Source organism: Podarcis liolepis (assembly GCF_965112155.1).
Source record: "Podarcis liolepis genome assembly, chromosome: 16".
Classification (NCBI taxonomy): domain Eukaryota; kingdom Metazoa; phylum Chordata; class Lepidosauria; order Squamata; family Lacertidae; genus Podarcis; species Podarcis liolepis.
This window is the reverse complement of record NC_139567.1, coordinates 18,074,940-18,097,481: the sequence shown is the minus strand read 5'-3', so window position 1 is coordinate 18,097,481 and position 22,542 is coordinate 18,074,940. Positions and strand designations below refer to the sequence as shown.

The 22,542-nt window shown below is 47.0% G+C and overlaps 3 protein-coding genes across 3 annotated transcripts in view; all 3 read left to right on the top strand.

Moving 5' to 3' along the window:
• The first annotated feature begins 3,073 nt into the window (after positions 1-3,073).
• The window catches only part of LOC310695993 (NXPE family member 2-like), a 43,955-nt gene continuing 24,486 nt past the window's right edge, over positions 3,074-22,542 (top strand). The window contains exon 1 of the mRNA XM_083481057.1: positions 3,074-3,220. Coding sequence (XP_083337183.1) covers positions 3,122-3,220 — 99 coding nt within the window. The 5' untranslated portion in view covers positions 3,074-3,121. The remainder of the gene's footprint in view (positions 3,221-22,542) is intronic.
• On the top strand, positions 5,352-9,910 carry LOC310696054 (NXPE family member 4-like). Its single transcript, XM_083481200.1, has 3 exons — positions 5,352-5,506; positions 6,314-6,535; positions 9,360-9,910. Exons 2-3 carry the CDS (start codon positions 6,316-6,318, stop codon positions 9,893-9,895), a joined length of 756 nt encoding a protein of 251 aa, XP_083337326.1. The 5' UTR covers positions 5,352-5,506; positions 6,314-6,315; the 3' UTR covers positions 9,896-9,910.
• LOC310696135 (NXPE family member 4-like) lies at positions 17,179-21,845 on the top strand. The gene is made up of 3 exons (XM_083481259.1): positions 17,179-18,148; positions 20,160-20,397; positions 21,233-21,845. Exons 1-3 carry the CDS (start codon positions 17,363-17,365, stop codon positions 21,580-21,582), a joined length of 1,374 nt encoding a protein of 457 aa, XP_083337385.1. The 5' UTR covers positions 17,179-17,362; the 3' UTR covers positions 21,583-21,845.

Genomic DNA, 22,542 nt, shown 5'->3' with positions numbered 1-22,542 from the left:
GGAAGATAAACAAATACCAGCTTGCTTATCCTGCTGATCTCGCCTGTTGCAGGGAGGACAGCGCGCAAGCAAGAAGGGAGGAGGTGAGAGTCAGAGTGGAGGGCATGGAGGAGGCTGGAGGAGGAGGTTGGTGAGTAAGAGGTTAACTGGGCTCAGGGCAGGATCCGAGTCCAAAACCCTTCTCCATCCCTTGTGGGACCCTTGTGGGACAACCTGCACACTTTCAGTAGGGTTTGGAAATGCAGTTCAGCTATTCTATTGCAGCCTTAATTCCAATGATCACCTTTAAGCTGACTTTCTTTGTGACACCCCCTTGCCCCCCCAGCAGGGGGCTGGGGAAAAGAGAGGGGTAAAGACACTCTGAAGGAGCCCGGGTTACATCACAACGTCCTTTTCCCTTTTTCTCACCTGGAACCTCTCCATATAGTATAGGGAAGGAAAGCTTCATGTTTTCTTAAATTCATGGTACAGTATTCACCTGCCTGACACTAATCCCTTGGAAAAATCCAAAGGTCCACATCCAGCTGGCAGAGAGGGACTGGTTTTAATTTCTAAGCTAACATTATTGTGTGGGAACCAGCTTTCTTTCTTCTGGGTGGGAAGATTTCACTTCAAAACTGACAGGGTCACCTAAGTTCAGTATTAGAGGACGGCACAAGTGACAAATCGCAATACAGAGTTGTTGAGTGGGAGTGGCCACTGAAAGGTCACCCAAAAGAGGACCAAAGAACAGACAGATTTGCATAACACGTACTTGCGTTGATTAATATGTATAGATGCAAACTGAGAAATAATCACTGGGAAACTGGGAAAAGGAGAGAGAAATAATCATTGTGAGTTAAAGAGAAACTACAATTATGTAAAATTTTTTCTTTTCTTAGATGGATCGCCTTGCCCAATATTTTTGGGGGAGGAAGCCTAGGTCTGTCCCCTCTCATTCAACAGAATAGTGGACTGTATTGCACGACTGTTGTAAGCCACTCTTGACCAGCCTCAACCCCACCCCTGTACGCAACCTAAGAGAGAAGTTAATCACACGCCACACCACTGTGAAATATCACCATTAGTGCAGAAATAAAAGAGCCGACACGGGAGTTCATGATGCCAGTGAGCTGTGTGAAAAGTAAGGTGCTTGCTAGCTTAGCAGAGGCTCTTTTTATTAGCAAGATACAGTGGTGCCTCGCAAGACAAAATTAATTCATTCCGCGAGTTTTGTCGTCTTGCGATTTTTTTTGTCTTGTGAAGCACGGTGTCAGGAAAGTTTTGGAAAAGCTTCAAAAATACCAAAGTCTTTAAAAACCTCAAAAAAGGCTACCACACCGCGTTCTATGAGTTGCTCCTCGAAGTCAAGTCGCAACTGTATTAACAGTGTTAAGAAAAAGGAAACAAACTTGCAAGACGTTTCCGTCTTGCAAAGCAAGCCCATAGGCAAAATCGTCTTGCGAAGCAGCTCAAAAAAAAACCTTTCGTCTAGCGAGTTTTTTTGTCTTGCGAGGCATTCGTCTTGCGAGGTACCACTGTACACAAAACCAGCAAGATACATTCAGGGCTTTGTCTTTTACACTTCTCCCATCCCGAACCCCCTGGGTGTTGCCTAGTTATCTATGCAACTTGCTCCACCGCATCATATTCCCATTAAAGGGGGAAATGAGCAATACCTTTGCAAAGGAGGTAAAAGTCAGGGCACGGAACGCTGCTGAGGAGACAAAAGGTCAAGGAGTGGGCATGGCAGCGAGTTGATGATGTAAGTGAGCTGCGCGGAAAGCAAGCTGATTACTAGCTTAGCAGAGGCTCTTTTTATTCACAAGATAGACAAAACCAGCAAGATATATTCAGGGCTTTGATCTTTACACTTCTCCCATCCCGAACCCCCTGGGTGTTGCCTAGTTATCTACGCAACTTGCTCCACCGTGTCATGTTCCCATTACAGAGGGAAATGAGCAATACCTTTGCAAAGGAGGTAAAGGTCAGGGCACAGAACACTGCTGAGGAGACAAAAGGTCAAGGAGTGGGCATGTCAGCTAGACAGCTGTGGCTTGTCTTATGCTGCGGGGGTGGGTGTGCCCTCACCCTGCGACACCATCCCTACAATTAGGGTGGCATAACAACCCTAACAGAATTTTGCCAGTGATAGCATTCAAGCGACTTGATCACGAATCGGAATGAGCTTGAACAAGTTTAGATTACATAGAGGTAAAGGGACCCCTGACCGTTAGGTCCAGCCGTGGACGACTCTGGGGTTGTGGCGCTCATCTCGCTTTATTGGCTGAGGGAGCCGGCGTACAGCTTCCGGGTCATGTGGCCAGCATGACTAAGCCGCTTCTGGCGAACCAGAGCAGCACACGGAAATGCCGTTTACCTTCCCGCCGGAGCAGTCCCTATTGATCTACTTGCACTTTGACGTGCTTTTGAACTGCTAGGTTGGCTGGAGCAGGGACCGAGCAACAGGAGCTCACTCCGTCGCTGGGATTAGAACCGCTGACCTTCTGATCGGCAAGCCCTAGGCTCTGTTTTTTAACCCACAGTGCCATCCACGTCCCTAGATTACATAAGCAACCTTAATATCATGAGAGGATTAGCAGGATTCTTAATAAAGCATCCCCTGAAGTTTGAGAAGGTGAAGGCTTGGGATGTCAGTGTCTTCATCATTTTACAATATTAGACTTTCCAAATTTTTCAGGTTGGTGACACACTTTTTGGACATGCATCTTTCGCGACACAATCATTCAGTTTTACTAGCAAACCAGAGGTTAAACTAACCCTTTTCAGCCCCAGGAGGACAGTGGGGAGCATTTGTGTGACACACACCTACACACTGCGGCCGACACACTAATGTGTCACAACACACAGTTTGGAAAGCTCTGGATTAGCTGTTCACCCTGTGAAGAAACTTGTTAGTACTTTTTCTTTGCCCTGCTAAAGCTCTGGAGAATCTCCTTTCTCATTCAAAATTTGAAATGTTGCAAAATGATATAATTTGGTGGTGTGAGCAGATGGCCTGAACTACCATCTTGTGCAGTTATGTCATCGTTCGCCCCACAACTTGCCCTGTTCATGTTGTATATGGTAGGCTTGAAATCAAAGGTGGTGACTCACGAGAACTTTCTCAGAGGAGACCAGAATGTATTTGACACATACCTGGAGACCGACAGCTTTCTTGGCCCTGGTGCTGGGAGCAATCATCATCCTCAGCTACACCTTCCACAGAACTGACACTAAGGTAGGAATCCTCACACTTTCCCCCTCCATGAAAGCTCATGTCTCTCCAGTGAAATCAATAATTCTGAAGTTGTGTGTGTAAATACATTGTGAACATTCATCTTGTGGAACTAAAGAGTGGAGACTGCGAAGGTAGTGTGCAAACTCTCACCGTTATTTCTTGTTGCAATTTTCAAGAATTTCATTTGTGGAGCGCTGAAGAAGCAGTCAGAAGCAAACGGAATGGCTATGGATATTGGTAAGGGCTTTTGCTTTCAAACGTCCATAAAACATTTATTTATTTTATTCATAAGAGTATTCCTAAATGACCAACTCATTAAAAAAACCTGATGTGCAATAAAATCACTAAAATATCATTAAATTATAAAATCATAAAATATAGAAGAAACGGCAGACGTCAAATCAAATTAATTCTACAAAAATGCTTAGCAAAGCAGAAACGTTTCCAGCAGATGGTAAAATTGTGGGTGTTTCTCTAATGTCACTGCAAAGGGGGTGTCCAAAATATTAGGCCATTATGCTAATCGTATTAGTTTGTGTGGAAAGTGAATATCAAGCAATATACCAGGGGGGGGAGCACACTTCTGTTGATGTAATAAAGAAAAAACAATTTGAATGTCCCAAAATGATAAATGAATCCCATGTTTTCAGACATTTCTAGCATTGAAATTGCAGGCAGCAGGAGCAAAATTTGGCCAATGAAAGATGGAACCCCGAGACATACTAGAATGGAATGGGCAAAAAAGGACAGAGAAATTAAAGCTGTCCTTAGAAAACTAGATGACCTGATGCCCAGCGTCACTTTCATGGATATCAATACCACCACAAGTGCTAAGAACAGCAAGGCCACCATCTTAAACTACAAAGGCTCTTATTGTGTTGGCGAGTATTTGATGGTTCGACTGGATTTATACAACTACTTGGACAAGAGGAAGGATTACGGAGGAGACTTCTTACGAGCAAGGATCTCCTCTTCAAGTCTTAGGGCTGGAGCTTCTGGGCGCATCACAGACTATAGGAATGGGACGTACCTGGTCAATTTCACTTTATTTTGGGAGGGCGATGTCAGAGTTTCCATCTTGCTCATCCACCCCAGCGAAGGAGTTTCTGCACTGTGGGCTGCAAGGAAAAAAGGCTACGACAAAATAGTTTTCACAGGCAAATTTTTAAATGGGACATCAAGCGTCCACACTGAATGTGGTTTTAGCAAGACCACAGACACAGAACTGTGTGAGTATCTAGATGTACGAGACCGAGAGGCCTTCTATTGTGAGAAACCAAATAATGTACCTTGTGATGCTTTTGTTAGCCTGAAGTCCAACAACAGACCCATCTCCTACCTCACTGCCTTGGAACACAGCCTTTTTAGCAGGTATTGTTCTTCGCTTCAGCCTGCAAAACACCTGGGGTCCCATCAAACAGTTAGCAAAACAGTTAGCAAATAGTCACATCAATCATCAGAAAACTACTGTTTTCTGACCCGGGGGGGGGGGGGGAATTACACAGCATATATGTGTACCTTGTATTTAAAGCACATGGCTTCCCAAAAAGAATCCTGGGAACTGTAGTTTGTTAAGGGTGCTGGGGATTGTAGCTCTAGAAAATTACACTTCCTAGAATTCTTTGGAGGAAGTTGTGTGCTCTAAATATGATAGCCATCTTCAAATATCTCAAGGGCTGTCATATCGAAGATGGAGCAAGCTTGTTTTTTCCTGCTCTGGAGGGTAGGACTATTAATACTATTAATTTTGGTTCCTCCAAATCAAGAGCACTCTGGGGTCAGTCTTGAGACATTTCAATGTAATATGGGGATGTGGTTGTGGCTCCATGGTAGAGCATCTGTTTTGCAAGCTGAATGTTCTAAATTTGATACCCAGCATCTCCCTGTAGGGGAGCTGCTGCCTGTCAGTGTAGACAATATTGAACTTGATGGAGCAATGCTTTGACAGGAAGCTTCCTTGATTTCACAAACATCTTCCACAGCTGGAACACTCTGGGGTCTGTCTTAAAGAAACTCCAATATAACTTTCCATTTGCACCTAATGAGAACATGACAATACAATAATCATCTTGCCGGAACACACCAAGAACCATCTAGCCAAGGCTTCCATTTCCGATAGAGGCCACTGAGGTGTGAGAATGGGGTGGGATAAAGCCCACAGCACTCTGGGTAATGGACTTATATTCCAACTTGATTTTTAATGGCCATTTTTTCTCTCATAAAGGTCCAACACTGGAGCTGAGATCCCTCAGACATTTGGGGACATTCGTGTTGTTGCCTGTGAAAGTGAGCTGGACATTCTGATTATTGTCAGAAATTTTGTGTGGTCTATCCAGGGGCATATCTAGGGGTTGGTGAGGCTGGCCCCTACCAAGGGGGGTGGGATAACACAAAAACCATGCCTGTCCATTTTGGCTTGAAGTGGCTAGTAGCCTTACTCACCTGTCCACATACTCCCTGGGCTTCTCCTCCAGTGCTCTGGACAAGGGGGCCACAAGGGACAGGCGGTGCAGATACAGCTCTTTGCCAGGGGTGCAAGAAAGCCTAGGTTCGCCATCCCCAAGCATATTTTTTCTGGGCTCAATCCAACCTAGTGACTCTGGCCCCCAACCTCCTCCTGCACCTCAACCTCTTGTGTGCTTTAGGAGATTCCCAAGAAAGACTCTTTTCATTCAGCCAGACCTTTTGGATCTTGGCGTCTTCTCCTCTATTTTAAGCTAAGACTTTTTGGCTGGTCTCCTGCCTTCCACATTTTTCTAAGTTTATCCTTTATTGCTGCTCTTGTCCTCAGACCCTCCAAAACCTCTTGGCATAGAAGCAGGAGGCCAAATAATTACCATAAATAACTCCATTGCTATTCTGGTTCTTCCCCATCCTTGAAAATGACGACATCTTCTGGGCTGGCACACGGTTTGCCAGGTGTGGAATTGAGGAGCTGCAATAAAGGGTTGTCCCTGCTGGTTGTCCTTCTTCCTATAGCTTGGGATCCCCAATGATTGCCCAGGAGGCTATGGGATCAGTCACACTTTCCTTCACAATGCTGCCATCACAGGGTTCACTGACACCTGCTTGTCTCTCATTTCCTTTTGGTAGGCATGGCGACGACCACGGCGAGTGAGAAGTGCAAGGTTGGCATGAGGTCCCCATCTCCCAGGGGCTTCGTCTGGCAGAACCAGTGGCATCCTGTGTTCTGCAACATGTCAGCTTTCCATACCTTGGATAGGATTAACACTTGCTTGAAACAAAAGATCATTTACCTCATGGGAGACTCAACTCTGCGGCAATGGATGGAGTATCTCACAAAGAGAGTCAATAGTACGTTCTTCCACCTAGATATGATCTCAAGAGCCAGTGTGGTGTAGTGGTTAGGAGGGGTAGACTCGTAATCTGGGGAACCGGGTTTGCGTCTCCGCTCCTTCACATGCAGCTGCTGGGTGACCTTGGGCCAGTCACACTTCTCTGAAGTCTCTCAGCCCCACTCACCTCACAGAATGTTTGTTGTGGGGGAGGAAGGGAAAGGAGAATGTTAGCCGCTTTGAGACTCCTTAGGGTAGTGATAAAGTGGGATATCAAATCCAAACTCTTCTTCTTCTTCAATGTAGCAAAGCTTCCAGTAACACACAGTGCCTGCTTCTGCTAACTCACAGTCCTCTTCTGCTAACTCACAGTCCTCTTCTGCTATCTCACAGTCCTTTCTACCCACAAAAGAGCCATCTCCTAGTCTAAGGCTGTAAATTCTTATTTTTTTCTTTGCTACAACATTGATTATATAAGAGACTGAGTAGCAAGGTATAAGATGGAAAGGAGAGAGTGTCCCAAACAGGTCCCCAGCAGTCACACCCCAGAACTTTACCTCCTTTGTCTTCTATACACTCCCCACCCCCTGCCTGACACATGCAACAGGCATCTCTTCTGTGCTTGGAGAACCCCACCCAGCTGAGGCTCAGAGTTTCCTCCTCAGTCTGCTCAACTAGAGGGCCTGTTTCCAGTCATTCACTGCTGCCTTGGCTCTTGATCCTCACCTATTTATGACAATACACCTTCCACGGGCCACTCTGATCCTTGATTGATCCCTTTCTAGTCTTTGCCTATGCATGCATCAAGGGAGTAGCAGTGATGGGGGGCTGCCAGGGTGATTGGCCTGGGTGCATGGGGAGGGCAATGCTCATGCCGCCCTCCCCAAGCCAGCCCCAAAGCAGCTCAAGTGTCACTTCAGCAGTGAGGGCTGGGCTGGCACATGGCAGGCTCCGTTCACCCTCCAAGCCCACATCCCTCTCCATGCACCGGGCACCGGGACAGCATGCTCTGCTGCTGGCATGCACAACCCACAGCCACCAGCATGGCACCTTGGGGTGGCAGTGTAACAACCAGCACCCCCTACGGTGCCTACAAAAGGTGTCTGTAAAGATCTCCCTCCCCCCCCCCTATAAATCCACATATATAGTGGTACCTTGGTTTACAACCATAATCAGTTCCGGAGGCCCGGTTGTAAACCAAAACAGGTTGCAACCCAAGACACGCTTTCGCCAATGGGGCCTCTAAAAAACTAATAATAATAATCGGTTGTAATCCAAAAGGGGGGGGTTGTAATCCCAAAAAAGGGACACACACTTCCAGGTTTGACTTGGTTATAATCCAAAACGGTCGCAAACCAAGGTACCACTGTATGTGAGAGACAGTTTGCTCTTTCTGCTCAGTTCCTGTTTGGATTGGATTGGCCTCTTCTCCATTGGATGAACCACTTAAACACTCCCACATTATCCCATGAACCTCATGGCATCCGCTTTTGGGCTGGCACCCCTGGAACTGTCTTAAAATTCCAAATGTAGCCACTGACCCAAAAATGTTGACAACGCTCTGCCTAGAGGCTGCCCCTTGCAGAAACCCGGTGCAGAAATTAGGCAAATGGAAGCTTTGCTCCCAGAGTTCACATGTGGCCGGTGAAACTGGCAGCATTACACTGGAATGGTGTGCAAGAAATCAAGAGTGTGTTCCTTGTCTCCTAGAGTCACACCGTGCTTGTATGTATGTTTGCTAAATCATAAGGTTAATGTGCAGGGAAAAAGCAGCTCCAATGGAATTGTCCATTTTTGCTAGATGGCTCGAGCAGAAGCTGCAGGTTCCACTATGCTCCTGAAAGTAAAGCAACACCAGTTCGCAGTACAGTGGTACCTCAGGTTAGGTACTTAATTCGTACTGGAGGTCCGTTCTTAACCTGAAACTGTTCTTAACCTGAAGCACCACTTTAGCTAATGGGTGCACGATTTCTATTCTCATCCTGAAGCAAAGTTCTTAACCCGAGATTCTATTTCTGGGTTAGCGGAGTCTGTAACCTGAAGCGTATATAACCTGAAGCGTATGTAACCCGAGGTACGACTGTATCTCTTTCCCCTCCATGCCACCAAGCAACTGTCTGAAGCAAAGAGATTATAGCCAAGAGGAATGGAGAAAGGACTTCTAGAAGATGTTTGTCCTCTGCTCCGTGGGAGTTCCTTGCAGTGTGGGCCCAGCCTGTTAAATAGGATAGAGATAAAGTATTTGCCCTGAAACAATACACTACAGTACAAATCTTTATTACAGTCATAGACCAGCATTAAAGGGTGGGATACAGTCATTTAAAATCTGAAAAGCATTTTGGAAAACTAAAAGGTATTAAAACAGAAGGTGAATATAAAAGTCTATGAGAATTTAAAAGGAGCTAAAAGAATCTAGAAGAAGGGATAGGAGCATTGGGTGGGTGTGGAAGAGCTAAAAGATTGATATATAAAATTCTTTACCAATTTACAGAGCACTCTGATAGGTTCATTAAATCTGGTTTGTGGCACAGGTCATCCCCCGACAAATTTTGAGCACTGCTGTGCAGAGTCTTGCAACATTATATGTTGTAGCAGGATTGGTATCTGAGAGCAGCAGGGAGGTATAGAATTGCTCTGTGAGGCCTGGGTACTTATGTAGTAGTGGGGAAATCAGGCTGATATAAATGTCTCTGTAATTGTCCTGAAACAAATAGCACCATCAGATCCAAGAGAGTACACCAGACATGCAGTAGAGTTTTCCCCACAAGAAGTAGTCCCCTAATTTTTCTAAGGGCAATGACCAAAAAACTTGTACTGATTTTTTTTCTCTTTTCCTACATTAGCACTGAAATCTATCAAGCACTATGTAATCGGGAAACTCGACCCACTGGTCGCAGTGGACATGGCTAGAAACATTCAAATCAATTGGAAAAAACATGCTCACCCCTTTGTAGGCTCTTTTGAGTATACAGTGAAAGACCACAGCTATGTCGCTTGGGACATTGACCTTGTGGCAGGTGACAGAGACACAGCAGTTGTCATCTCTCTGGGCCAGCACTTCCGCCCCTTCCCCATCGAGCTCTTCATTCGAAGAATGATTAACATACGGGCAGCCATCCAACGTCTTCTCCTGAGGAGCCCAGACACAAAAGTCATCATCAAAGCAGAGAACACCCGGGAGATGTCAATAGACCAGGAGCGATTTGGGGACTTCCATGGTTATGCCCAATACCTTGCGCTAAAGGACATTTTTCGAGATCTGAAGGTGGGCTTCATTGATGCCTGGGACATGACAGTTGCCTATGGTACAAACCTGGTTCACCCACCAGATCACGTGGTCGGAAGTCAGATTGATATGTTTTTGTCTTACATATGTTAAGGCAGTAAAATAATGGGACATACCTGGTCAATTTCACTTTATTTTGGGAGGGCAATGTCAGAGTGTACATCTTGCTCATCCACCCCAGTGAAGGAGTTTCTGCACTATGGGCTGCAAGGAAAAAAGGGCAAGCAGAACAGAGAAAGGGCAAGCAGAACAGAGCACAAGGAATCTCGAATATATATACTGTGGTACCTCAGGTTAAGAACTTAATTCGTTCCGGAGGTCCATTCTTAACCTGAAACTGTTCTTATCCTGAAGCACCACTGGCCTCCTACTGCTGCTGTGACATCAAAGCATGATTTCTGTTCTCATCCTGAAGCAAAGTTCTTAACCCGAGGTACTATTTCTGGGTTAGCGGAGTTTGTAAACCTGAAGCGTATGTAACGTGAAGCGTATGTAACCCGAAGTGTGTGTGTGTGTGTGTGTGTGCCTTGTGCTTCTGTAGCACCCTGCTTGTGGTTAACGCTTAGCTGGAATGAAATATTCAACGCAGCAATAGAGAAAGTAAAATAATAATTTATTTGTCAGACAAATAAATGAGAGACACAGTGGTATATGGTTACCAAAGTTCTGCCTACTCCAGCCCTGATGGCCAGCACTTATATTTCCTCAGCCCAGCCCCCTTGCTCCTCCTTTGGCTGCCTCTGTCCAATCAGCCTGGTTGAAATTCCTATTGGCTGTTTGCTAGAACCAATCATAAAAGATAGCTTTTTAGAAGAAAAGGCCTTTTCAAAGTAAAAAAGGAACTCAGTAGAAAACAGCTTCAAAAGCAGCCTCTTTAGTTTACACCCTCCTTTCCCAGCCAGCCGCTTTTCCCATTAGCTCTTGCCCTTTAACCTTAGGAAAATATGACTAGAGTCTGATGGGAGGCACATAGTATTATTTTCTGTTAAACAATAAATCTTACTATTTACCAACTCTTAATTAGTGTTTTTGCAGCTTGATTGTACTTTGTAATATGTAGGGTCACTGTAACCTTTGCTCCCAGCCTGTATTTCCCTTTTACAACTTTGAGAAACTCGTCTCCTGCTATAAATCAGGGGGGCCCTGTTCAGGAAGATAAACAGCTGCCAGAGTACTTAGCCAGCTGGTTTCTGCCTGGCATGAAACATACAAACATTTGCAAATATATTTTTAAGCTCATTTTAAAATACAGGCCTTGATCAGATGCCTCACTTCCTCATCCAATCTTGCCCGTTTCTAAAATGTATTCATTGGTGTCTGCTTTTCTTTTTGTAATAATAATAATAATAATAAGTTTTATTTATATCCCGCCCTCCCCAGCCGAAGCCGGGCTCAGGGCGGCTAACAACAATAAAACAGTACAAAAGTACAGCATAAACAACATTCTAAAATCATTCATTATAAAATTAATTAATTCAAGCCACTGGCAACCATTGGGCCAGAGCTCCGCGAAGATTGCCGAGGGAGGGAGTCAGGCTGTGCCCTGGCCAAAGGCCTGGTGGAACAGCTCTGTCTTGCAGGCCCTGCGGAAAGATGTCAAGTCCCGCAGGGCCCTGGTCTCTTGTGACAGAGTGTTCCACCAGATCGGAGCCACAGCCGAAAAAGCCCTGGCTCTAGTTGAGGCCAGCCTAACTTCTCTGTGGCCTGGAACCTTCAAGATGTTTTTATTTGAAGACCGTAAGTTTCTCTGTGGGGCATACCAGGAGAGGCGGTCCCGTAGGTACAAGGGTCCTAGGCCGTATAGGGCTTTAAAGGTTAAAACCAGCACCTTAAACCTGATCCTGTACTCCACCGGGAGCCAGTGCAGCTGGTATAGCACTGGGTGAATGTGATCTCGCAGCGAAGACCTCGTAAGGAGTCTCACTGCAGCATTCTGCACCCGCTGGAGTTTCTGGGTCAGTCTCAAGCGCAGCCCCACGTAGAGCGAGTTACAATAATCCAGTCTGGAGGTGACCGTCGCGTGGATCACAGTGGCTAGGTCAGGGCAAGAGAGGTATGGAGCCAACTGCTTAGCTTGGCGGAGATGGAAAAATGCCGCCTTTGTTATAGCTGCAATCTGCGCCCCATGGAAAGGGAGGTGTCGAAGATTACACCCAAACTCTTAACGGACGATGCTGGCACTAATTACACCCCCACAAGAGATGAGAGTTGCCCCCTCAATCCCATATCGCCCCGTCCCAGCCAGAGGACCTCTGTCTTCGAAGGATTTAGCTTCAACCGGCTCCCACTTAACCATTCAGCCACAGCTTCCAAACATCTGGTCAGTGTGTCTGGGGCCGAGTCAGGATGGCCATCCATCAACAGATAGAGTTGGGTGTCATCGGCATACTGATGGCAACCCATCCCAAAACTCCGGACAAGCTGGGGGCGCATAAAGATGTTGAAAAGCATCGGGGAGAGTATCGCACCCTGAGGTACTCCACACACCAAGGAGTGGCGTGATGACAATTCCCGCCCAAGCACCACCCTCTGTCCCCGACCAGAGAGAAACGAGCGCAGCCATTGAAGGACTGTGCCCTGAATCCCCGCGTCGGCATCTACCAAAGAATAAAATAAAATAGAATCTGGATTAAGGGGTTTTCTCAGGACTGGGGAAGGTGTGCTGTCAAGTGGACCTGGTGTCTTCCATGGCGACACTAGGGCTCTCCCAGTTTGTTTCGGGCCCCACACATCAAGCAGGCCACACGCTGGATTTGATCTTTGGTGTCGGTATAGATGTGATCATGTTTCCTTCGATCAAGGTGCCATGGTCTGATCACTATGCTCTGAAAGCCAGGATTGATGTTCCACCCGCACCCTGCTTAGGTGGCGAGCCGATTTGGGCTCGCCCGCGGAGGCTGATGGACCCTGATAGGTTCCGTCAAGCCTTGCGGGACCTTTCTCCCCCTGGCGACTCATTGACTGAGCTTGTTGAGGGCTGGAATACCCAGCTCCTGGCAGCCATCAATGAGATCGCACCTAAGCGCCCTCTGCGACCCCGCAGAAACCGGGCTCCCTGGTTTACTGAGGAGCTCCGGAAAATGAAGCGGGACCTCAGACGGCTAGAGCGAGTATGGCGGGGTGCCCGTGACGGAGCCTCAAGAACATCTTATAGAGTTTTTATGAAAACCTACGAGATGGCAGTGAAGGCCGCTAAGAAGTCCTACTTCTCGGCCTCCATTGCATCCGCTAGCTCTCGTCCGGCACAATTATTTAGTGTAATTCGGTCTATAACGTCCCTCGAAGGACAGCCAAATTTAAATAATAATTTGACACACAGCTGTGAGGCATTTGCGAGCTTTTTTGCGGAGAAGGTCCTGTCGCTCCGCCATGACCTCCCTGCCAATTTGGATACAATAAAGGAACTGGAGGCCCCTCGACTGTCCTCGGGTCCAGTATTGGACCACTTTGACCGGATATCCCCAGCCGATGTGGACAGACTCCTCCGAGCTGGAAAGCCCACCACTTGTCCTCTCGACCCGTGCCCGTCTTGGCTGATTAGAGCGTGTCCAGACGAGGTGCGGGCCCCCCTGGGGGATATCATCAATCTGTCCCTTGGCACCGGGACATTCCCAGGGGAACTGAAGGAGGCAGTGGTGTGTCCGCTCTTAAAGAAAACATCATTAGATCCCTTAGATCTATCCAATTACCGCCCAGTTTCGAATCTTCCATTCCTGGGTAAGGTGATTGAGAGAGCGGTTGCTGAACAGCTTGGTAGGTTTCTGGATGAAACATCGGCTCTGGATCCATTCCAGTCCGGCTTCCGCGCTGGTCATGGGACTGAGACGGCTCTGGTCGCCCTAACAGATGATCTCCGCAGGCAGCTGGATCGAGGCGGGTCGGGGCTGCTGATTCTTCTAGACCTGTCAGCAGCCTTCGACATGGTCGATCACGAACTCCTGGACCACCGCCTTGCCGACGTGGGGATCCAGGGCACAGTCCTTCAATGGCTGCGCTCGTTTCTCTCTGGTCGGGGACAGAGGGTGGCGCTTGGGGGGGAACTGTCATCCCGCCACTCCTTGGTGTGTGGAGTGCCCCAGGGTGCGATACTCTCCCCGATGCTTTTTAACATCTTTATGCGCCCCCTCGCCCAGCTTGTCCGGAGTTTTGGGCTGGGCTGCCATCAGTATGCTGATGACACCCAACTCTATCTGCTGATGGATGGCCATCCTGACTCGGCCCCAGACACACTGATCAGATGCTTGGAAACTGTGGCTGGATGGTTACGTGGGAGCCGGTTGAAGCTAAATCCTTCGAAGACAGAGGTCCTCTGGCTGGGACGGGACGATATGGGATTGAGGGGGCAACTCCCATCTCTTGCGGGGGTGCAATTAGTGCCAGCACCGTCCGTTAAGAGTTTGGGTGTAATCTTCGATACCTCCCTCTCCATGGAGGCGCAGATTGCAGCTATAACAAAGGCGGCATTTTTTCATCTCCGCCAAGCTAAGCAGTTGGCTCCTTACCTCTCTCGCCCTGACCTAGCCACTGTGATCCACGCGACGGTCACCTCCAGACTGGATTATTGTAACTCGCTCTACGTGGGGCTGCCCCTGAGACTGACCCAGAAACTCCAGCGGGTGCAGAATGCCGCAGCGAGACTCCTTACGGGGTCTTCGCTGCGGGATCACATTCATCCGGTGCTATACCAGCTGCACTGGCTCCCGGTGGAGTACAGGATCAGGTTTAAGGTGCTGGTTTTAACCTTCAAAGCCCTATACGGCCTAGGACCCTCGTATCTACAGGACTGCCTCTCCTGGTATGCCCCACAGAGGAACTTACGGTCTTCAAATAAAAACATCTTGAAGATCCCAGGCCTCAGAGAGGTTAGGCTGGCCTCAACTAGAGCCAGGGCTTTTTCGGCTGCAGCTCCAACCTGGTGGAACGCTCTGTCACAAGAGACAAGGGCCCTGCGGGACTTGACATCTTTCCACAGGGCCTGCAAGACAGAGCTGTTCCACCAGGCCTTTGGTCAGGGCGCAGCCTGACTCCCTCCTTTGGCAATCTTTACAATACCTTAGTTTATGGTTGCCATCAATTTTGATTTTAATTAATTCTTTGATGTTTTTATAATGTTGCACTATTTTAGTGTTGTTAGCCGCCCTGAGCCCGGCTTCGGCTGGGGAGGGCGGGATATAAATAAAATTTATTATTATTATTATTATTAAGTGGTGGTGGCACTCGCCTTCTTCTGATAGGAAATGGGGGGACAAAAAAATGGGTGCGGTGGGGTTAGGAGGGTCAGATGTGGGGAGTGAAAAATGTTCCTGTTTTCATCTGAGGAGTGTTGTGTCATGAGACAAAGGTTCTTGAGAGCAGAAGCAGGCAAGGCCTAGGCAGTGCAGCCTACGAGGCCTACACAAATCTTTCAAGCCTAACTGTTAGCAGTAAAATGCTGTGTCACTGTGACTCATGACTCATCTTGGGTTCCCTATACATTGGTACCTCGGGTTAAGTACTTAATTCGTTCCGGAGGTCCGTTCTTAACCTGAAACTGTTCTTATCCTGAAGCACCACTGGCCTCCTACTGCTGCTGCGACGTCAAAGCATGATTTCTGTTCTCATCCTGAAGCAAAGTTCTTAACCCGAGGTACTATTTCTGGGTTAGCGGAGTCTGTAACCTGAAGCGTATGTAACCTGAAGTGTATGTAACCTGAGGTACCACTCGGGTTACAGACGCTTCAGGTTGTATTTTTTCGGGTTATATGTATATTAAAACATTTTTAAGATGATGGAGGGATTGCAACTTGGTCGTAGAACAGTAAGACCTAGGGCACGGGCAGGCAAACTAAGGCCCGGGGGCTGGATCTGGCCCAATCGCCTTCTAAATCCAGCCCACAGACGGTCCGGGGATCAGCGTGTTTTTACATGGGTAGAATGTGTCCTTTTATTTAAAATGCATTTCTGGGTTATTTGTGGGGCATAGGAATTTGTTCACCCCCCCAAAATATATATATATAATCTGGCCCCCCTGGGTCTGGGGGACTGTCCCCCCCCCCAGGTCTGGGGGACAGTGGACCGCCCCCCTGCTGAAAAAGTTTGCTGACCCTTGACTTAGGATGAATGCCCAAAATTTCCCATTAAAAGGACAACGTAGCAGCTAATGTGAAAAACCATCTGCTTGAGGCCCTGCAGAATCTGCACCAATATACAGACAGTCCATAATACTGGGCTACATGCACTAAGTGTCTAATTTAAGGTGGCTTCCTTTTTAATACTATTAAATGCTTCAATCACAAGACAGCAGGAGTGAACTTTGGGCAGTGAAAGATGGAACCCAGAGACATGCTAGAATGGAATGGGCAGAAAAGGACAAAGAAATTAAAGCTGTCCTTAGAAAACTAGACGACCTGATGCCCAGCATCACTTTCATGGATATCAATACCACCACAAGTGCTAAGAACAGCAAGGCCACCATCTTAAACTACGAAAGCTGTTATTGTGTTGGCGAGCATTTGATGGTTCGACTGGATTTATACAACTACTTGGGCAAGAGGAAGGATTACGGAGGAGACCTCTTACGAGCGAGGATCTTTTCTTCAAGTCTTAGGGCTGAAGCTTCTGGGCGCATCACAGACTATAGGAATGGGATGTACCTGGTCAATTTCACTTTATTTTGGTGAAGCCTTAGTTTAGGGGGGGATTCATTTGTCCGCTTCCCCAGGACCGAGGAGAGCACAAAAGCACCAAAGAAGCAACTTCCTCTTCAGAGAAAAGAGTTTATTGAGATCTGCGCAGAGGCTGCCAGTGGAATCACTTCGAAAGACTGGCCGCAATACATGGCATTTGGCAGACATTCTTATACTGAAGGTACACATTTCCCTTCACCAATCACCAATCGCCAACCAAGCATTTTACCTTAAGAGGATAATCACGTTATGCAAGTTCCTCACCTATTTCCTTGTCTTATTTGGTAAGCCTTTTCCTTGTACCTACGTGGCTTCTCCTATTATCTACTTGACGAGTGTCACAAGCCAAACCTGTTTAAGCAATCTATATTGGAATATAAAGCCAAGGCTGCTCAGGCAATCTATATTGCAATCTATATTGTGACAGGGCTAAACCCTCCCTTCCTTCATTGGGAGGGCAATGTCAGAGTGTCCATCTTGCTCATCCACCCCAGCCAATGAGTTTCTGCACTGGGCTGCAAGGAAAAAGGGCTATGACAAAATAGTTTTCACGGGAAAAATTTTAAATGGGACAACTCATTAAAAAAGCCTGATGTGCAATAAAATCACTAAAATATTAAATTATAAAATCATAAAATATAGAAGAAACGGCAGACGTCAAATCAAATTAATTCTACAAAAATGCTTAGCAAAGCAGAAACATTTCCAGCAGATGGTAAAATTGTGGGTGTTTCTCTAATGTCACTGCAAAGGGGGTGTCCAAAATATTAGGCAATTATGCTAAAAGTCTTAGTTTGTGTGGAAAGAGAATATCAAGCAATATACCGGGGGGGGGGGGAGCACACTTCTGTTGATGTAATAAAGAAAAAACAATTCGAATGTCCCAAAATGATAAATGAATCCCATGTTTTCAGACATTTCTAGCATTGAAATTGCAGGCAGCAGGAGCAAAATTTGGCCAATGAAAGATGGAACCCCGAGACATACTAGAATGGAATGGGCAAAAAAGGACAGAGAAATTAAAGCTCTCCTTAGAAAACTAGATGACCTGATGCCCAGCGTCACTTTCATGGATATCAATACCACCACAAGTGCTAAGAACAGCAAGGCCACCATTTTAAACTACAAAGGTTCTTATTGTGTTGGCGAGCATTTGATGGTTCGACTGGATTTATACAACTACTTGGCCAAGAGGAAGGAATACGGAGGAGACTTCTTACGAGCAAGGATCTCATCTTCAAGTCTTAGGGCTGGAGCTTCTGGGCGCATCACAGACTATAGGAATGGGACGTACCTGGTCAATTTCACTTTATTTTGGGAGGGCGATGTCAGAGTGTCCATCTTGCTCATCCACCCCAGCGAAGGAGTTTCTGCACTGTGGGCTGCAAGGAAAAAAGGCTACGACAAAATAGTTTTCACAGGCAAATATTTAAATGGGACATCAAGCGTCCACACTGAATGTGGTTTTAACAAGACCACAGAACTGTGTGAGTATCTAGATGTACGAGACCGAGAGGCCTTCTATTGTGAGAAACCAAATAATGTACCTTGCAATGCTTTTGTTAGCCTGAAGTCCAACAGCAAGACCATCTCCTACCTCACTGCCTTGGAACACAGCCTTTTGAGCAGGTATTGTTCTTCGCTTCAGGCAGCAAAACAACTGGGGTCCCACCAGCCAATTGTTACCATTGTTATATCTCTGCAAATAGTCACATCAATCAGCAAAAAACTACTGTTTTCTGACACGGGGGGGGGGGGGTATTACACAGTCTACATGAGTACCATGTATTTAAAGCGCATGGCTTCCCAAAAAGAATCCTGGGAACTGTAGTTCGTTAAGGGTGCTGGGGATTGTAGCTCTAGAAAATTACACTTCCTAGAATTCTTTGGAGGAAGTTATGTGCTCTAGATATGATGGGAAAAGGTAAAGGGACCCCTGACCATTAGGTCCAGTCATGGCTGACTCTGGGGTTGCGGCATTCATCTCGCTTTATTGGCCGAGGGAGCTGGCGTACAGCTTCCGGGTCATGTGGCCAACAAGACTAAGCTGCTTCTGGTGAACCAGAGCAGCGCACGGAAACCCCGTTTACCTTCCCGCCAGAGCGGTACCTATTAATCTACTTGCACTTTGATGTGCTTTCGAACTGCTAGGTGGGCAGGAGCAGGGACCGAGCAACGGGAGCTCACCCCGTCACGGGGATTGGACCCGCCGACTTCTGATCGGCAAGTCCTAGGCTCAGTGGATTAACCCACAGCACCACCCGCGTCCACATTCAAATCTTCAAATATCTCAAGGGCTGTCATATGGAAGATGGAGCAAGATTGTTTTCTCCTGCTCTGGAGGGTAGGACTATTAACACTATTAATTTTGGTTCCTCCAAATCAAGAGCACTCTGGGGTCAGCCTTGAGACATTTCAATGTAATATGGGGATGTGGTTGTGGCTCCATGGTAGAGCATCTGTTTTGCAAGCTGAGTGTTCTAAATTTGATACCCAGCATCTCTCTGTAGGGGAGCTGCTGCCTGTCAGTGTAGACAATATTGAACTTGATGGAGCAATGCTTTGACAGGTAGCTTCCTTGATTTCACAAACATCCTCCACAGCTGGAACACTCTGGGGTCTGTCTTAAAGAAACTCCAATATAACTTTCCATTTGCACCTAATGAGAACACGACAATACAATAATCATCTTGCCGGAACACACCAAGAACCATCTAGCCAAGGCTTCCAGTTCCAAGAGAGGCCACTGAGGTGTGAGAATGGGGTGGGATAAAGCCCACAGCACTCTGGGTAATGGACTTATATTCCAACTTGATTTTTAATGGCCATTTTCTCTCTCATAAAGGTCCGACACGAGCTGAGATCCTTCAGACATTTGGGGATATTCGTGTTGTTGCCTGTGAAAGTGAGCTGGACATTCTGATTATTGTCACAACTTTTGTGTCGTCCATCCAGGGGCATGCCTAGGGGTTGGTGAGGCTGGCCCCTACCAAGGGGGGTGGGATGACACGAAAACCATGCCTGTCCATTTTGGCTTGAAGTGGCTAGTAGCCTGTCCTGCCTGTCCACACACTCCCTGGGTTTCTCTTCCACTGCTCTGGACGGCCGGGCCACAAGGGACAGGGGGTGTGGATACAGCTCTTTGCCAAGGGTGCAAGAAAGCCTAGGTTTGCCATCCCCAAGCATATTTTTTCTGGACTCAACCCAACCTAGTGACTCTGGCCCCCAACCTCCTCCTGCACCCCAACCTCTTGTGTGCTTTAGGAGATTCCCAAGAAAGACTCTTTTCATTCAGCCAGACCTTTTGGATCTTGGTGTCTTCTCTATTTTAAGCTAAGACTTTTTGGCTGGTCTCCTGCCTTCCACAGTTTTTAAGTTTATCCTTTATTGCTGCTCTTGTCCTCAGACCCTCCGAAACCTCTTGGCGTAGAAGCAGGAGGCCAAATAATTACGACAAATAACTCCATTGCTATTCTGGTTCTTCCCCATCCTTGAAAATGACGACATCTTCTGGGCTGGCACACGGTTTGCTAGGTGTGGAATTGAGGAGCTGCAATAAAAGGTTGTCCCTGCTGGTTGTCCTTCTTCCTATAGCTTGGGATCCCCAATGATTGCCCAGGAAGCTGTGGGACCATTCACACTTTCCTTCACAGCGCTGCAGTCACAGAGTTCACTGACACCTGCTTGTCTCTCATTTCCTTTTGGTAGGCATGGCGACGACCACGGCGAGCGAGAAGTGCAAGGTTGGCATGAGGTCCCCATCTCCCAGGGGCTTCGTCTGGCAGAACCAGTGGCATCCTGTGTTCTGCAACATGTCAGCTTTCCATACCTTGGATAGGATTAACACTTGCTTGAAACAAAAGATCATTTACCTCCTGGGAGACTCAACTCTGCGGCAATGGATGGAGTATCTCACAAAGAGAGTCAATAGTACGTTCTCCCACCTAGATATAATCTCAAGAGCCAGTGTGGTGTAGTGGTTAGGAGTGGTAGACTCGTAATCTGGGGAACCGGGTTTGCGTCTCCGCTCCTCCACATGCAGCTGCTGGGTGACCTTGGGCCAGTCACACTTCTTTGAAGTCTCTCAGCCCCACTCACCTCACAGAATGTTTGTTGTGGGGGAGGAAGGGAAAGGAGAATGTTAGCCGCTTTGAGACTCCTTTGGGTAGTGATAAAGTGGGATATCAAATCCAAACTCTTCTTCTTCTTCAATGTAGCAAAGCTTCCAGTAACACACAGTGCCTGCTTCTGCTAACTCACAGTCCTCTTCTGCTAACTCACAGTCCTCTTCTGCTAACTCACAGTCCTTTCTACCCACAAAAGAGCCATCTCCTAGTCTAAGGCTGTAAATTGTTATTTTTTTCTTTGCTACAACATTGATTATATAAGAGACTGAGTAGCAAGGTATAAGATGGAAAGGAGAGAAGTGTCCCAAACAGGTCCCCAGCAGTCTCACCCCAGAACTTTACCTCCTTTGTCTTCTGTACACTCCCCACCCCCTGCCTGACACATGCAACAGGCCTCTGTTCTGTGCTTGGAGAACCCCACCCAGCTGAGGCTCAGAGTTTCCTCCTTAGTCTGCTCAACTAGAGGGCCTGTTTCCAGTCATTCACTGCTGCCTTGGCTCTTGATCCTCGCCTATTTATGACAATACACCTTCCACGGGCCACTCTGATCCTTGATTGATCCCTTTCTAGTCTTTGCCTATGCATGCATCAAGGGAGTAGCAGTGATGGGGGGCTGCCAGGGTGATTGGCCTGGGTGGCAGGTGACAGAGACACAGCAGTTGTGATCTCTCTGGGCCAGCACTTCCGCCCCTTCCCCATCGAGCTCTTCATTCGAAGGATGATCAACATCCGGGCAGCCATCCAACGTCTTCTCCTGAGGAGCCCAGACACAAAAGTCATCATCAAAGCAGAGAACACCCGGGAGATGTCAATAGACCAGGAGCGATTTGGGGACTTCCATGGTAATGCCCAATACCTTGTGCTAAAGGACATTTTTCGAGATCTGAAGGTGGGCTTCATTGATGCCTGGGACATGACAGTTGCCTATGGCACAAACATGGTTCACCCACCAGATCACGTGGTCGGAAGTCAGATTGATATGTTTTAGTCTTACATATGTTAAGGCAGTAAAATAAACCCAGAGTGAAAGCTTTAATTATGCAAAGGAAAGGATTTTGAATGGGGCAAGACAGTCAGCTAAACATGTGGAACATTTTTATCAGTTGCACTTAGACACTTAAGGGTGTAATAAAGCACCAAAACAAATAACAGATGAAGCAGAAAATTTTGGATTGGAAAATGTAGCAATTAAGAATATGGGACACACTTGGTGGCTGCGGCGAGGGCTGCATATATATATCAGAGTGGTTTACAACAATTACCTATAAAACCATTCTAGCTAGCTAGCTAGCATCTATCTAAAATAAAACAGGAATCAGCTAACAATGTTGGAAAATGGTATTGCCCGCATAAGCCTGACAGAATAGAAATGTTTTCAGGCGTTTAAAAGTTGAAACAGAAGGTGCCTGTCATTGGCTTTGCCTCCCCCTACTGGTGCCCTCCTGCCATACACCCCAGATGGATCTGTCGTTTGTTAAGCCTTTTCTTTGATGACCAACACCCCCTATCCATGCCTTCCCTCTGTATCAGTGAGTTACTCTCCATGTCTGAGGCCCTAACTCTCCTACCTCTTGCCACATGCACTTATAGACAGGTAGGGCTGGGGAAAAAACCTCCTCGCCTGAAATGCTTGTTGGATTGTGGGCACTGCTGGCCAGTGATGGACCAATAGCCTGGACCAATAGCCTGACCCCGGTATAAGGGAGATTTCTGTAGCCTTAAAAACACTGTATGCAAGTCATGTTCACAACTAAAACCAGGGGCAGGTGTGTTCATTGTGCCCAGAGGCAGGCCCAGCATCACACTCTTAAAGATGGCTAACTTTTTTGCTGGGAAAAATGTCTATCCTTGGTTCAAATATGTTTAGATGCCTTTTGCCAGAGCTGGGGGATAAGCCTATCTGTAAAGTGAAATCTCTCTTGCTCTCACTCTCCCAAGTGAGAGGTTT